General features: G+C 38.9%; 6 protein-coding genes across 6 annotated transcripts; 5 read left to right on the forward strand and 1 right to left on the reverse strand.

Annotated features, from left to right (window-relative positions):
- Positions 1-534: 534 nt before the first annotated feature.
- Positions 535-1350, reverse strand: AOL_s00188g357 (uncharacterized protein; the record flags this gene model as incomplete). The annotated part of the gene is made up of 2 exons (XM_011128605.1): positions 535-1122; positions 1198-1350. 2 exons carry the CDS (start codon positions 1348-1350, stop codon positions 535-537), a joined length of 741 nt encoding a protein of 246 aa, XP_011126907.1.
- A 2490-nt stretch (positions 1351-3840) lies between these two features.
- Positions 3841-5373, forward strand: AOL_s00188g358 (uncharacterized protein; the record flags this gene model as incomplete). The annotated part of the gene is made up of 1 exon (XM_011128606.1): positions 3841-5373. One exon carries the CDS (start codon positions 3841-3843, stop codon positions 5371-5373), a length of 1533 nt encoding a protein of 510 aa, XP_011126908.1.
- A 1157-nt stretch (positions 5374-6530) lies between these two features.
- Positions 6531-7235, forward strand: AOL_s00188g359 (uncharacterized protein; the record flags this gene model as incomplete). The annotated part of the gene is made up of 1 exon (XM_011128607.1): positions 6531-7235. One exon carries the CDS (start codon positions 6531-6533, stop codon positions 7233-7235), a length of 705 nt encoding a protein of 234 aa, XP_011126909.1.
- Positions 7236-7682: 447 nt separating this feature from the next.
- Positions 7683-8469, forward strand: AOL_s00188g360 (uncharacterized protein; the record flags this gene model as incomplete). Its single annotated transcript, XM_011128608.1, has 3 exons — positions 7683-7756; positions 7858-8094; positions 8154-8469. The coding sequence occupies 3 exons, from the start codon at positions 7683-7685 to the stop codon at positions 8467-8469; spliced, it is 627 nt and encodes a 208-aa protein (XP_011126910.1).
- Positions 8470-9426: 957 nt separating this feature from the next.
- AOL_s00188g361 (uncharacterized protein) lies at positions 9427-9989 on the forward strand (the record flags this gene model as incomplete). Its single annotated transcript, XM_011128609.1, has 3 exons — positions 9427-9456; positions 9517-9602; positions 9668-9989. The coding sequence occupies 3 exons, from the start codon at positions 9427-9429 to the stop codon at positions 9987-9989; spliced, it is 438 nt and encodes a 145-aa protein (XP_011126911.1).
- A 3665-nt stretch (positions 9990-13654) lies between these two features.
- On the forward strand, positions 13655-14011 carry AOL_s00188g362 (uncharacterized protein; the record flags this gene model as incomplete). Its single annotated transcript, XM_011128610.1, has 1 exon — positions 13655-14011. One exon carries the CDS (start codon positions 13655-13657, stop codon positions 14009-14011), a length of 357 nt encoding a protein of 118 aa, XP_011126912.1.
- Between the last annotated feature and the right edge of the window lie 3309 nt (positions 14012-17320).

Genomic DNA, 17320 nt, shown 5'->3' on the forward strand with positions numbered 1-17320 from the left:
AATAGACTATTAATCTGGGGTAATTGTAATTGGAAACTGTGGTTGGCTTGTGGGCTTTGGTGTTTGTGACACGAGACACGAGACGCTTTCGACGACAACACAACACAGACACCATGCCTTATTAAGGTAACACAAAAAATACAACAAACGCGGTGCGACGAGGCCGCTCTTTTTATCTCGTAAACTAGAATTAATTGCTGCTGGGCGCTCTTGTTCAACGCGACGATTCGAGTCTCGAGTCACCTATTTAATTTTGTCTCTGTATATTATTCGAATGCATTCCCTAGCTTTGTATCAGTTTGTGGGAATCACAGTTGAGGATAGAAGCCAAGATTTTAGACGTAACCACGATATGGTAACTATAACTAGAAAAAATGGAGAATGATACTAGAACTCGGTATCCGACACCTTCGAAAGCATAACCAATTGCGATTAAGCTAAAACGTAAATACAAGCGGACAGTTGAGAACTAGACTCATAAACTGTAAACCACAACATCGGCTAAGTTAGAACCGGGGGGTACAAGGCCAAATCTTAAGCCCTATACTGCCTTTTAATGCGTCTGAAGTTTCCTGGAATGGTACCGATGATATTTACACCTTCCACAAGGCCTGGAACCCTATCGCCAATGGCAAAGTTTGCCGCCTCTTGGTGCGCTTGGAGAGCAACGTCAATAATACCACCACTAATCTTGTTAAGTAGGGAAGTGTCAAGGCTGGGTGTCATTGCTATCTTCATATCCGGGCCGATGACAAAGTCGAACTTAAGATCATGGGTATCTCGAAGATTGGGGACTCCGATCAAGGTGCTCCTAGGAGGCTGCCCGATGAAGCCGTAAGCAATTTGAACACCATCTGGGCGCTGAATACGGCCCCATTCAGTTGGAGTGATAGTGATATAGCCTTTGTATCCACATGGCTGGGGTTTGGCACCCTTCTTCAATGCTACTGATCCCACGACCTGAAAGCCGATTTCGATTCGGCCCGGTGAGACGTTTTCTGTGGGACTAACTTCTCTTCCGAACTTGACGGTTCCGATATTGGCCGGAGCCTCTGGAGTATTTGCAATCTTGGGGACTTGCAAAGGTAGCCTTAGATTGCCGCTAGCAAGATTCAGGCCGTTCTAGAATTGTATTCATATTGTTAGTAAACATACCGTATAAGAATGATGTGATCGTGACACCATGATATCCCCTACCTTTTGGTTCTTGAATTTATTACCGTTGATACCCCAACCGATAAACTCTCCAAAGAATGGCCCCTTCTCAAGAATAACGTCGACACTAGTGATCGAAAACTTAAGCCCTGGAGCGAGGATGCCGAGGTCGATTTTAGTGTTGAGGTCAGCCATTTCGGTTTAGTAGGATTAGCTTATGGATTTGTATATGTATCGATTAAGTGGTCGGATAAATGCGGAATTAGCAAAAAAAAAAAAATTTAAACTATTAGACAGTTGTTCAAATGATTGAATTAATTAAGATGTTGGTTGTTGGAATAGGCCAGCTATTCAATCATGAGATTGTATGAATGAAATTGTATTAAGAGAGTTCTAGAAGCGGAGATGCTGATACTAGTGAATAAACTTAGCGAGAATATTAGGCAAACAGAAGGTTTTTATATACATATTGGTGACATGCGACACGATCTCATTAATCGATTTCATTCTGATAGTTCTGCTATTGATATTGATAACTTCGCGATCGTGCTTGTATTTCGCAGCCAGGGTCTCGCCTCAAAAGCATGTTCCACTTCGCAACAACAGTCCTTCAAATTCCCCGAAACATTTCTGCTTCCAGAATCGCTTTAACTTACCGATTTTAAGATCACAAAAGCCTTTCCATCGATGACTAGGCTCCAAAGAGAAGGTATCACCAAACTAGGGGGTTCGCCAAGCGATCGATTATGGCGCCGTGGGCTTCGGAGCTTTATGCGGGTGTATAACTAGGTAGATGACCTAATCTAAAACTATGAAAGGTCCGCCGTTGATGATTATGTTAGCGGGGTCTAGAGCATATGTAGGGTGGGTCGCGTGACCTTATTCGAAATTCGAATAGTAGGAAATATAGGATAATTATAATTATGGTGCTGTGGCGTCAGGTTACTGACAGGATACATTTATTGCGACATGCATTTGAAAAGCTTGATTATGCGTCTTGAAACTAAGGCTGGTCTCGCTCCCAAGGCCAAGCCACCGTTTCACTCTGGTGAGAGGCACTGCTTTTTCATACCTATTATTTTGCTACAGCCTTTCTTTCCCAAGCACCCACGGAGATGGGCGGCGCAGCTAGTGGCACGCTTTATCGATAGTACATAGGCCTTAATGACAGAGGTTTATAATATGACCCTTAAAGTCAGGAGCGTTAATAAGATCAACATCTCGACCCGCAGAGATATTGCTGAGGTGTTTTGAATCTTGCGGAGCATGTTGACTGCGAGCTCCGTACTCGTGCACGCCCCCTAGAGTAGAGACCTGGATTCCATGAAACTCACCAGTTAGGCTGGGTACCGGTAGAGGTATATGCATAGCATGACTAGTTACATGATGCATAGTCCGGCGAAAAAAAACTATAGGCATTACCTCTCCAATGTTATCGCGAAGCGAAAATATTAATATATATGTGCTCGACCTCGAGGAGCTAGTGTAATATAATATCTCATACGTTACAACGAAAATACGTCCTGTGTGTTGTATGTTGCAGCCGCACTGTTAGGCATGATCCAGGCTCGGATGGCTATAACCTTCTAGGACCGCTCCTCTCACTATCGCATAATGTAAGGTTGATACAGATTTCTGATTTTCGTTCAGGCCCAGTCAGTTATACACGAATAAATAAATAAAAAAACTTTAAAAAACATACGAAGCTATACGGGTTCTTTGTTGAGAATTGGAAAGCACTTTATTCGAGATGGTCGACGCGAGACAAAGAAGGAGGTCGAAGAGCTAGTATGGAAGTCTATATATATCCTCCCTAAGTCCCAATCGGCCCTACGGTTGTAACGCTGCGCAGCTGCGCGGTTGGGTGGGCCAGTGTCTGTAAAGTTTCGGATTTTTCACTATCGATCTGCTAGCAAAATTTGCAAAAGTATATGATTCCGTAAAAACTAGATTAAAGATTTAGTGGAGTTTATCAAGATCTAAAGTTTTGACTAAGTTTGCTGAGTTCAATTTTGCTTACATCCTGTTCTATTTCACTGACGTCGGTTCAATCACGCCGCATACCGACATATATGGTGCATGTAGGTACGTGTAGGTACGTGCGTGCTGGTCATTGGTCCAGGCGACAAGCCACCCAAAGTACAAATATTAATGCATATGCTCATAACATGGTAAGTTGTTTGATATGATCCTGTGATAATATTAGGAATTGAAAAGATAAGGAAAAGAGAAGGTATCATTTACAAGCCTTGGGAAAAAGGGGCAGCAATTCGAAGTGAGGGGTCTGGTCGAGATGGGCTTACAATTCCGATTCGACATCGGCAAGTTACACAAACCGCCTTGACTGAAGCCCACAATCTGCTGGTCTAGAATTATCCCTGCAACAGTGCAAAACTAACCCGGCTCGGTTTCAGATGGGCCGAAAATAGGTCTTGGTACTTTAATGGGCCAATCAAGTTCCATTACCCATCACCCATTTAACCCTTCCTATCAGGCAGCATATAGTCGTAATGTTTGCCAGCTTCACTTTCATTAACCTTTGTAGCCTTGTGGGCCTGCTTTCATGTATATAAACAGACACTTAGTCAGCCGAAAGGCCTCATTGTGCAGAGTATAGCTCAAACACCATACTACCCCGGATTTATTTTCTAAAAATTTTCGTTTGCGTACAGGTATATTTTCAAGATGGCAGAGACCTCGAGTGCACCTAGCGCTACCGCGAAGAAAATTGCTCCGATGCGATCTCCAAAAGTCGTTCTTAGTGGTAGCAAACCCGCCCCGGGACCAGTATTTGCGTTTGATTTTAAAGCACCGAACGATACATTCTTCTGGGAGGCTACTAAAATACCGTCCAAGGTACCATCCAACAAAGCAAATACCGGCGGGTCTAACCAGCCAGCTATGGATAGCACTGGTAAACCATATACGCGCACGGCTGCCACTCCCCCCTGGAAAGCCACTGAGAACCTACCTAGTATCTCTCCTCCATCGAAATTTCGCATTGATCTTCTTACGGCAAACCTCCAGTATCTAAATAAAACTTATGAGAACTGTCAATCAGTTCACAACTGGGCAGTCGCTCACCAGTGTCTTCTCAAAATGGTAAAAATAATGAAACGACAATCCCTAAATGCTCTGTTCCCGAACAACGCCGCCCGTACCAAAGGCGACACCCCTGCGTTTTCCGTCACACTAGACGAGCTTGAAATCAAGTTATTTTCATCTCACCTACGGCTTGGGGAATACGAAGAAGCATGGGAGATGCTGCCAACCATAAAGTTCAGTAGTAAAAGCAACCCAGAAGGTTGGAGGAAGGCATATGAGGACATTCTTACGACAGCCGGGTGGCTCAACCGCGCACTCGAGACGGAAGCCAAAATTTCTGAAGCTCCTTCGGCGGAACACCAAACTCAGAGTAGCTTGTTCTATCAAATCAAACTCGGCTGCGGTAAAGCTATCGACGCCACTATCGATGGTGGAGTCGATATATATGGCCGTCCCGCGAAATATCAACTCTATGCAATTATGGCGATCGTCGAACATGCCAACCAAAACCAGGACGCAGCGGTGTTTTGGAAGACATTGATCATCGTTGACGAGGTGGATATTGAGAAAGATTTAGCTTCCTTCCCACTACTGGCAAAATGGATTGAAAAGTACAATGCTATTCAAGACGTAACTTTAGATAGAGCCCTTCTAGAAGTTTTAAATCAAGCGGAGGAAGCAAGACAGGAGTTAGCCTCTGAGGTGAAGGGAAATGTGGATAGTCAGCCCGAAGACCGCAAATTTGAGTTCTCAGGCGGGACTACCCTTTCCGAGCTGAAGGAACAACTCGCATGGAATCTCAATGAAATCAAAGCAACATTAAAGCAAGGTCTTCAAGATCTAGGAACAGAGCGTCAAGAGATTGAAGAGTTGAAGAATGAGATAAAAGAGCTGAAAGAAGAATGGGAAACCGATGTTGATATGTTGCGAGATGAAGTAGATGAACTGCGAGACGAATTTGGGGATAGGTTATTGGAGGAACTAGAGGAAGGGCTGGACCCCGAGCTATCTGTCGGCCTAAGGTTAGAGTCGGTGCGAATAGCGAATGGGCGCATCACAGAAATGAATAAAGAAGTGAAAGAAAAGCTGAACAAACTGGAGGCGGAGCTGACAGCATCCAAGCCTCTGGAGGAGTCGTCCAGGGTCGATATCGAGCAATTGGGACTCGATTGAGTGGAAATAAAAAGCCATAAAGGTAGACGGTAAAGAGAACATGACGGCGTTACTATAAATACATGAATTAACGTAGCTACATATATATCTACGAGCTTCGTCGTGTAGTGAACAATTGAAGACACTCAAGTACTCTCGAGCGTTTCATGTCCAGGCCAGGCCTGCATCTTTACAATGGTCACGTCATGAAGAAATTTTAATGATAGTTACTGCAACTAGCGATCATATATGTGAACTTGCTTATAAGCTTATATTTGTGGATAAATCGAATCTGATGTTAATTTGATAACTTCCAATGTTCGAGTTTTGTAGCGATAGAGGCAACACAACATGGACATATATGCATAACGTTTTCGGGTTGCTTCCCGGGTATCCAGAAGTTTTCCTTGTCACGAACTAATGGCGGGACTTTTTTTTTTCTAAACCGTATATTATATTAGTTGATTATGGAATTTTTGCTACAAAATTTCCACTCAGGTAAGACTGGTTCTAGGTTGTCCTAGAACAGGGATGCGTCTCAATTATACACTTTCGGACTGACATTCCCGTGGTTTCACACGCTTGATCCTGTGGTATTCCGGCTTGGTGCCATGGGTAGGTTAAAACCCATTCTACGGGACAGCCACCGCGGTAGCCGATCTGACTCGCGTTAGCGAAACTATGTCTCGGAACGAGAACTTTATCACTAATTAGCACTGGTGGAGTAAAAGAAATGATTCTAACATAACCCGGGTTCAATCGATCGGATTCCGCCAGCTAACTCTTAGGGGAATGAATATGGCGATCTTGTAGTCTGGGAGCGATCCTGAATTTCGGTGCGGTGGTGCAGTGGTGCTACGGTGATATCATCGCTATTGTGGGTTAATGGATTCGTTACCTCCCCGACGAGAGAGCTTAGGAACGACGGGAATTTACCAATCTCCGCTTTTGTAGCATTACTCGTCCCGACGGTGTTTCGGGTTCTCATCAGTCCAGAACTTGAATTGATGTACTAAACCCATGAAAATGGCATCATGTAAATTGTCGGTATAGACTTGTCGACTGCGCAGGCGTCTGGAAATTTTTTAGTATATAAAGAGCCAAGTTTACTGTCTTCGCCAGAAAAGAATCAACAGTACTCTTTCATCCGTCAAAATCATACTAGTAACCCTCCCACAATGAAGTTCAATTTTTCAATCCTTCTAGCTGCGGCCGCGGCCGCCCCTCAAGCTCTTGCTCACTACAATTTCGAAAGACTCATCGTGGGCAGCACTGTAACAGGTGAATATGAATACGTTCGCCGTACGACGAACTCGAACTCGCCAGTTCAAGACGTCACTTCGAATGACTTGCGCTGCAACGTCGGTTCGTTCGGATATGCAGCGACCACAAAGACCTATAAGGTTACCGCAGGGAGCACTGTCGGATTCACGATTCGCGACTATATCGGCCACCCAGGCCCACTCTACGCGTATTTGTCTAAATCAACCACAGCCAATGTTAACACATACGATGGCTCTGGCGACTGGTTTAAGATCTATGAGCTCGGTGTCAAAGACTTTGCTACTTATACGACCTCCATGACGTGGTTAAGCGATGGTTTCAAAAACTACACCTTCACCATCCCTAAGGCGATTCCTAATGGCCAGTATCTACTTCGAGGTGAACATATCGCTGTTCATGGCTCTGGATCTATCGGCGGGGCTCAGTTTTATCTCGGGTGCGCCCAGCTTGAAATTTCCGGCGGTACTGGAGGTACCCCAAAGCCCGTTGGAAAGATCCCCGGTATTTATTCGGCTACCGATCCAGGCGTTTACTTCAACCCTTACTGGCCACCAGTAACGAATTACACGATGCCTGGGCCAGCTGTTTACAAAGGTTAGAGTTCAGGTGAGCTATTAATATAATGGTGGGTATATATGAATGTACATAGGCTTTTGATGTACCGTTTTGAGCCAACGGAAATGTAAATACGTATATACAAGTAACTAAGGCCAACAAATAAGAACGCTTCATTCCCGATATACCTAATTAGCTGTGGTTGGAATCTATCAACTATGTTGCAGTACATATATAATAGAACGTCCATATTCGTAGTTACAATTGTGTTGTCGAGTCTTCAACCGCAACAGTGTGCTTGGCAACTGGCAAACAAAGAATCGGCAAGACTTTCCCGGATGAATTTCGGAAGGTCTCTCGGTAGATCAGTGCCAACGCCGGGATGCCGTCGTGACACCGAGGTTACTTGGGCGCATATAAGCCGCCAGCCCTACTTCCTTTGATCAACGCCCATACGGCATAATAATATATACTGCGCTTTGAATTTCAACATGGCCAATCTTGAGAAGGACCCTGAGGCCATTGCCTTCGCCCGGACGCTGGACAATGTCCCCTGGTGTGAAGAGTATGAGAAAATGATATCTGGAGTCCTGTGAGGCAATTTTCTTTTCCTGGTAACGCGTTAATTGACAACCTTTTAATAATTTATTTCGTTTTCCTTTTTAGGTACGACGGGATGGTTCCTGAGCTCTGCGAAGGTCGCTTTCGCGCGCGCAAGTTGCTGCACAAGTACAACGACTACTTTCCCGCGGATGCGACCCGCGACTCCCTCACAGATGAAAGAGAGGTCATGCTCCGGCAGGTACTCGGCAGTGTCGGCAAGAACCCTTTTATCGAACCACCGTTCAGGATTGATTATGGATGTAACATAATCATTGGCGAGAGGTTTTATGCGAATTTCGGGTCAGTTTTGTTATCTATTTTTGTCTGATCGTCCACTTGAGCTAACAGAGCCGAAATAGCCTCATAATTCTGGATATCTGCTTTGTTAAGATTGGGGATAGGGTCATGTTTGGTCCAAATGTATCTATCTTCGCTGCAACCCACGAGACAGGCGTTCAGTCACGGAGGGATAATATAGAATATGGGAGGCCCGTTATAATCGGAAACGATTGTTGGATTGGGGGCAATACCACTATTATGCCTGGTGTCACGATCGGGAAGGGATGTACAATCGGAGCGGGGTCGGTTGTTACAAAGGATATCCCGGACTGGAGTGTTGCTATCGGACAGCCAGCTAGGGTGGTTCGAAAAGTAGATCCAGTGCCTGATATTTGATTTGATTGATTTCGTTGACTAGATTAAGCCGAAGCCAATTCAAAATCTCTTCAGCTACCATTTCCTCCGTAAATGAAAGGGTCTAGTGGAAATGACTGTGGAAGCAACGGCATTGCCAGGAATATCGAGGAATAATTAGAGTTTTGTATCAAAACACGGGAAAAGTAAGTATGTGTTGGATGCATTTCAGTAGAGGGATATCGATACATTAAATCTTGTTAGTCCGAGATCAGTCTTGCGCCAAAATCCGGCCAGTTGTCACCCCGGCTAGGCCGTTATCTGCCACTTATTAAAGCTGTGTGGGTTAGAGATTCGTCATTAAGCTAAAATACGTCACCGCGGTGAAAAGGTTAAATTTGATAACTACAGCTATCGATTTGACCCCCTGCGATGCGAGGATAGCTGGTTTCGACTGTTTGGTCTCGACACTCCGCCTATGAAACAACTGACAAATGTGTTGGCTTGGTTGCATTTCCAATTTTGAATTCTCCTAAGATACGACAATATCAACACATTTCGCATTCTCTAACTCCTCACCTGTGCCAAAATCCATCGAATAGCTAATTCCTCACCAGCACCCGTGATCACTCAACCCTAGTAGCTTCCGATGAAGCTTTATTTACTCTGATATCAAGTAATGCCATTTGTTTTCACCCTTCCTAAGTTTACCTTTGTAACTCCGCCTTGTCGTGGAATATTCTGATGGAAACCCTAGCTTAGTATATGGTGTGCATATGCATGCCAAGTGGGTACCTCGGTTGAACCTGGGCTAGCGTTTCATTGAAAAAAACGACTCGTTTTTGCAATGCGGGGCACTTAACGAATTCCGTACTATAAAAATATTATTTGAGGGGCCGTTCGTCTTGCAATGATGGGGGAAATACACATTAACATTCAGCTATCCGCGAGTATTTCGCATTTACATTGGAAGTTAAAAGTCGTTGGATTACTGTGAAAATGTCAGACAACAGAGTCACTGGGCTTACGGTAAGGTTCATACGGCTCCTTCAGATGAGACAGATGCTAACGCTTGCCTTCATCAAAAAGGTTAAATATGGCAGGGAGCATGAGGATGGAGCTGTTCAGTGCATGAACGGAGGAAGTGCCGATATAAACCACGGCCAAAAGGGAGAGTACGCTGCAAAATCCCTGGCTTACTATCTATCATCTTTGATTTTCACTAATGGTGACAATTTAGATATGTTTTTATCCACGCTGACAGGGACCCTCATGGGAGGGGGATAACCGATGTTAGGTTGTTGATCACTGACGAGGATTATGGTTCTGGTGATCTCGCAAAAGGCGCTGGCGGCAAATATCGTTATCTTATCTGTAGCGAAGAGATCTCGAATGGGTATATAACCGACGTTGCGCTTTATAGGGGTCATTTAGATTCCGCCCCGTATGGCTGGAAAAGGGCTTATCATCCTGATGTTTCCGCCGATATCAACTACGGGCGAGGAGGGGACTATTTATACTTTATTTATAAGGGGGACTTAGGTCCGCGTCAGCACCGTTGAAATCCAAAGACTTTAGGGACATTGAAATATATAAATTTCAATCAAAGCTGATGGATAGAGTTAATTTGACACACAATCTTGAAAGTCGTTTAATGTTTTGATCTGTCGTCGCTGTTCAGATATTGTTTTTGAGACTCTTTAGATTTGCCGTAGTATAGATCTAATAAGAGTTTCGATTATTTGCGCTAGCATGTGTAACAACTAGCTGGCACGAAATACATTAAAATATGGCTCAAAAGGACGGAAGTTATTGTTGACTAAATAAGGACTACCTGCGCTGTATTCACAACAGTTTTCTGAACACAGTCGTTGGAAGAATGATTTTCTAGCCACTTATTACAGCCACAATATGGTATCAGGAGCCCTTCAACCAATCATATTGTGTTCCTTAACAGCGGCCGCTGGATCCAGCTTAGACAGCACAAGAAAGGTCACCGAGACTACTGAGATACGCCTAGCTCGGGCCTGGTATACCGGTACCTAATGAGAAAGCGACCAATCGCTTTCGAAAAGCTGTATCGACCTGCAGAACTCATGAATCTGACCCTTACCTAGTCCTCGATGCTCAAGCATGTGTCATCTAGATTCTCAAAGCATGATTCTCAACCACGAAGTTGCTTAACTATTTTGCCAGTTCACCGATATATATATATATATATATATATGTTAAAATATGTACACGTGTGGAACCAATAATCGACACGCCACTACATTATCCTAATCATTCATTCAAGTTATAGCTCAGCATCTCACGACTTGTTTGAGGATTCTAGGATCGGACTGGACAGCTAGCCTTATTGCATCCTAAAAAGGATAAAATGTTATGCAAGTTTAACCTTCTCTGATTCAAATATGAACTAGGTAATTTCAGGTTCCTCCGAGGCCTTCTTGCCATGCATTTTCATGATTTTCGATCCGTGATTTGGCAGCAACAAGTTAGTGTCTTGGCTTGCTTGCGGGTGAGGCCAATTGGACAACCTCGAAAAAAAAAACGTCGTACTTTTCAGGTTGAAAGAATGCTGCAATTAGTCCCGCAACCAATTGTATGAGGCCATATTTTCGTCCTCCTGCGCGTTTTTGCGTCAATCTTGATAAATCTATGATACCTCCTGCGCAGATCAATACGGCTTTTAACCTAACGAAGTCACATATTCAATACTGAGACTTTTGGTATGCCTTTTATGAGTAGGCTTCGCTGTGGCTCAGTTGCGCATCCTCCCGTCGTGCGCTATAAGTTTAATAATCCTAATTCAAAACCTTTATGCATGTATACCTGCCTAATTTATACGCTTTAGATTATGTGCTTCGTATCATCTATATCGTATTGCTCCGGCACTGATATTCATTGTATGTGCACGATGCCACCCGATGGATTTCTCAATAAAGCCGTCAAATGTGCTGAAGCCTAACGTGATGATCTTAAGAAAGTGATTGTGGGGCTTTGAGAACTATCTGTGAATATCAGGGGGTCGACTTGCCGGATAACTCTTTTAATTTTGAGAAGTTTGAAGCACCGCCGCCACCGCCGACATCGATGTGTATGTGCCCGCGTGCTTGTCCAACAAAAACCAGCCCGTCAGAAGTTAGTTTAGGGAAAGTTTTCCTAAATAAAAAGGTCTTCTGGGATATTCATTGGTATTTTTTAAATAAATTTCTGAAACTCTATTCTGGATTCGCCGCGTATCAGCCCAGCCAAGTTGGCGTTCGTTGATAAGGAGATTATATGTGAGTGTAGGGTTCTGTATCAATACCACAATTCCTTGACTTTGTAGGCCGGCATCCAAGAGTATTAACGGAGAGTGGAAGGTAAAAATTTCTTCGAACAAGGAGGAGTGCTAGGCAAACCGTATCGGCTTCAGTGGAACCGAATGGTAGATCCTAAGTAAATAAGGTCCCATTTCTTCTTGGACTTCCTGAATGGACTTTATTTTCTTGTAATACGGCGGCCAGTAGTAGCTGGTCTCGTTTGGATAGACATGAGATAAATTAACCATACTCTGGTTGAATATAAAATTTAGGAAGGATATCTGTTTTATATACGTATATACGGCGAAAGTATACTCATTATCTTTTCGAAAACTGAAGGATACCATTAAATCACTCGACTCATAAGTGGGAGCTGGCAAGGAATTCTCTCAGAAACGATTGCGGTAGGTATTAACCCCACTTAACCAACCTGGCAATACTTTAGATCGGCCTTTTCTTTTGCCCATGTCAATAAGCGTGATAGAGCACGCGCAGTAAACTTGTAAGTACAATTTGGGTTGCTCGAATCGGTTCCTGTTCAATGCAATTGCATGAACTAGCGTGAAGCCAAGGCTACATTTTGATCAACACTTCTCGGATTCGTTGACGGATCGATCAGTGGGGTCGCTTCCCACGCCCGCGCTATGCTATTTTACCTGAAGTCAATGGGTCTTCGAGCCAGCTCTTTTGAAAAATCGTTGCGTTCGTGCGGAGCACAACGATTGACCAGTTGAGAGATCCACTTTACCTCTTCCTGCAGCCTGCAAGGATGGATGTATGATTGCGGAGGCTTGCTACTTCTCTTTCTCAATTTATTTTTCGGTGAAAGCCGGAAGAATGAGGCTGCAGCAAATTATGCTTCATGAAGCTTCACAATTCTCCTATTTTTGAGCAGTATACTGAATGGTTCACTGGAGTTAATGAATTTGGAACGTCTCTATATGGCCTGACATTTTGTTTGCCAGAAATGGCACTGAGCTAGCAAGTTTTTGTGGCGCCTAAATTCCTTGATGTTCACTAGCGATTACTCATCCGTCGAAGCAAACGACTAGAGGAAGGGAACAAGTTGAGTAATCGAATCCACTTATTTTATCCGGGTCTTTGAATACTATGACCTATCCACTTTTGAAATGGGACGGGAAGTATCACCCCCGGCATTATAAAACCCCACGTAGTGCGGGATAGTGGATACGCGGTCGGCTGTGCAACCAACTATTAGTTAACCTGCAAGAGCACCCTCAGAGCAACTAGGGTGTATATGCGGCTCATATATTTAAATTGCCAGTAATTACTTCGACCAGCGCACGTTTTATCACTACCTGCTTAGCTTTATCTCCCAGCTTCAAGCTTTGCATAAGTTGACTTATTCCCGGTGAGCTTGATCTCGCTCGCTAGCACCCTAGCTTTCGAATTCTGCCGGTTAAACGTTATCAGCAGCTTCAATTCTTTCAGATTTCTATATTACCTCGTATTGTGGTGCAGGAGGATACACGGAGATTCCGAAGTGATATCAGTTCAGTAAACCGGGTTATGGATTCGCCGATTCCGAGGATAATTTCTTGTTTAGAGCTCGACTTAATTGAGTGGAATCCTTTCACCATAGTTTTGTACCTGGCGTGTCAGCTCTGATTAAATACGTAGCAGCTTGAGAGTGATCAAAAAGTATAAATGGGTCGACGAAGAACGTATTCAAAGACTAGATAGTATCTACAACGGCAAAGCAAACCATCAGACAGATACTTCTTCCTACACGTCCATTTTTCAATCCACTACTTCGGCTCATTTGAAGCAAATATTAATTGAGTATTCTCGCGGTTAGTATTTGCAGAGTTCGTAGTCGGGACTTAAGATTTCTAGAAGCTAGTTTGATGCTGACAGTCAAGTTTTGAAACCGCAGAACAAATATACCAATTTACAAAATGCAAATCAAAGCTGTCATTCTCGCTCTCCTCACCAGCAGCCCAATCGCTGTCTTCGCCGCCAACTGTTTGGGAACCCCTGGCCTTCCCGGTGGTCAATGCGTCAAGTTCTGGACTGGAGCAACCGGTTGTACCGGTACCTTCCTTAGCTACAAACCCGATTGCAGCGGTGCCTGTTTCAAATATGACAGTTTCACTGGTATCAAAGCTAGTGGTGATGGACACTTTGGAACCAACTGCGCTATCTTCTCCGATGTCAATTGCCAGAACCAAATCGCGTCCACTGGCAACAATGCGGTTCAGCCACAATGCTTCAAAAAGGTCGGAAAGTCTATGAAATGCTATTTTGCTTGTTAGAGACCGGCATTGCGGATGTTTCTCGCTGAATCCTCGAACTCTAAAATAATATGGCATCGGATTAGATAAGTTCGAACGTTCAGACTCTCGTTTTGTCAAACTTCTTTTTTTTCTTAAGCGCTCTTTTTTTGTGGATCATCCACAAATAAGACTAGTATATGAGCTTTCAGTACCGCCAGTTGGAATATTAGAATACATTGCTTTCTTGTTTCTGAAACTTTGTAAAACTTGCTGTACTGTTACTAAAATCCTGCAATAAAATTAAATTATAGATTGGGTTCAGGTTCCGGGTACAAATACAGATTCCGTTGACTTAGCAATAATTAAATCTTGATAAAACTATATCTACGCGTATGTACATACAGATTCAAAGAATTTATCCCGACGGATATGCCTTAAAATCATGGGGCCAAATTTGATCACCATAGGTAGCCATACAAAGGGTGAGGGTTACCGTAGTCTACGAAATCGCCCCATGGCCTAGCTGTCGAGACTATTTGTAAGACGAACCTAAGCTCCAGAAGTTGCCTCGAGCCTAACCACGCAGCTAAGGTAAGAGTTATAAATTATTGGGCCTATAATTAAATATCTGTTTTATCTCCTAGAGTTATCAACATTTGCAAGATATGCCCTCAAGAGTTAATAGTGTGAGGATGGAGTGGTTTGGAGTGGTTTAATAACTTTATCAATGTTTTGCATGGATTTATGGACTTGAAATTTTAAGTTTAAATTGTTTTGGTGAATTTAAAAATAATAATAAATTGTTTTATATAGTTTTTTAAAAAAATTTTAAGTTTATTTAAAAATTGTTGTAAAGTTTTATGGATTTATTAAAAATAAAAACATTTATATGGTAATTTAATATATTAATTTATTTTGAGTTTTAAGTATTATAAAATATATTAAATCAATATTTTAAGTATAAAAATTAATTTTTTATTTTAAATCTTTTTTTTGTTATTATTTTTTATGTAATTGTAGTAGAACATTTTTTTAATTTAAAGATATTATTACACCTATCCTAGGATTCCTTAACAAGGTTTCCTAAAACAGCTTAGTATTTTGTTGTGTTTCTTAATTCTATATATTCAAATCTCTTAGAGGGTAGTATAATATTCGGGGTAAAGATATAAAGTTATATAAATAAAAAGTATAATATAGTAATTATGTCACAGCCCAGCCATATTGATTAATCCGATTAGGAAATATGTTTTGGTACGATAAACATACTTCTTGTTTCTACTTTTCTTTATTTTATAAGAATATTTTTAGTTATAATTATTTAAATTCTTTAGATTAAGAATTTATATATCTATTTTCTACTTTATATACAAATATATTATAAAACAACATATTTCTTATTTTAATTAATAAGCAAAAATGTTTAATATTAACCCATTATACAATATTCAACACCAAATTTTTTTTTATCAAATATATCAATTAATCGACTATCAATAATATTAACAAATTAATTAAATATTTGTTATATATCTAATTATTTATTTATAGAAAACTTTATTATATATTTAAAAATCTTTAAACAATAACAATTTTTAATTTATTTTAAAATTTTATTAGTTAATTTATTAATTTAATTTATAACTTACTTAAATAATATTTAATTTTATAATTAATTACTATATTACACTTTCTATTTATATAACTTTATATTTTTACCTTAAATATTATATTACCCTCTAAAAAATCTAAATATATAGAATTAAAAAATATAATAAAATACTAAACTATTTCAAAAAACCTAATTAAAAAATCCTAAAACAAATATAACACTTTAATTAATTGTCATGGCCCAGCTATATTGACTAACCGGATTAGAAAATAAGACTTGGCGCAACAAATATGCTTCTGTTTCTTACTTCTATTTTATTTACAAAATTATTCTTTATATAATTTCTTAAATTTTTCTGTTTAAAAAAATATATTTTTTATTTTGTATTTATATATTTTATATTATCCAAAATAATATATATTTGTTTTTTTGGAATAATCAAAAATATTAACAATTAAACTATTTAGTTATATATATATAGTTTAATATTAAGGTTTAAATATTAATAATTAGAATAGTTGTAAACATTTATAGCCTTATAAATATTTATAATTTTGATATTATTTATAATTAATTGTTTGTTATATTTTGAAGTTTTATAAAAAATTTCTTTATATATATAAATCTTTAAATAATAATAGTTTTTAGGTTTATTTTTAGATTTTATTAATTAATTTATTAATTTAGTTTATAATTTATTTAAATAATATTTAATTTTATAATTAATTATTATATTATATTTTTTATTTATATAATTTTATATTTTTACTTTGAATATTATATTACTTTTTAAAAGATCTGAATATATAAAGTTAAGAAATATAGTAGAGTGTTAAATTGTTTTAAAAAATTTTATTAAAAAATTTTGGGATAGGTGTAATACTTTGATTAATTTAATTTTTGAAAAAAAGTAGTATATATTAAAAAGTTATAATTTATTAAATATAAATATAAATAATAAAAATTAAAAAAATTTTTATGATTTTTTTGAAATTTTAATATAATTTATAAATTAAAAAATAATTAGATATGTTATAATATAAATTAAATTATTAATAAATTAAGTAAGTTTTAGTTTTAAATTATAAAATAGAATTAATATAAAAAAAAATGAAAAGTTTATTAAAATTTATAGATTATTAGGATTTTAAAACGAAATTATAATAATTAAATTAAATATTTAAATATAATTTATAAAAAGATTATAAAAAAATATATATAATAAATATATAAAAAAATTTAGTATAAATATTGATAATTTATTAGTAATATTAAATATATTTATTGAATAAATGAATATTGATTTTATTAATGGTGGGAAAGGAAATTTTATTAATTTTTAATTAAAAAACCTTTTTTTTTTTAAAATTTTTAAAGAATTGTAAATGTAATTGGAATTTTTATAAAAAAAATATAATTAAAATATTAAAAAAATTATTATTAAAATTTTTATTATGGATTTAAAAAAAGTGAAGATAGAAAAAAAATGTAATAAATTTTAAAAATGATTTAATAATATAAAACTATTATGAATTGGTGACTTAATTAAATTTAATAGAATATTTAGAAAATTTGATTATTTTTTTTAATAATTTAATATTTATTTTTAATTTTAAATTGGATGATTTTTTAATAATAAAATTAAAATTTTCTTTATAGGAATATATTTTAAAAATATTATTTTATAAATTTATATTATTTATTAATAATATTGTTTTAAATTTTGTTACACCTAC

Source organism: Orbilia oligospora (genome assembly GCF_000225545.1).
Source record: "Orbilia oligospora ATCC 24927 unplaced genomic scaffold scaffold00188, whole genome shotgun sequence".
Classification (NCBI taxonomy): domain Eukaryota; kingdom Fungi; phylum Ascomycota; class Orbiliomycetes; order Orbiliales; family Orbiliaceae; genus Orbilia; species Orbilia oligospora.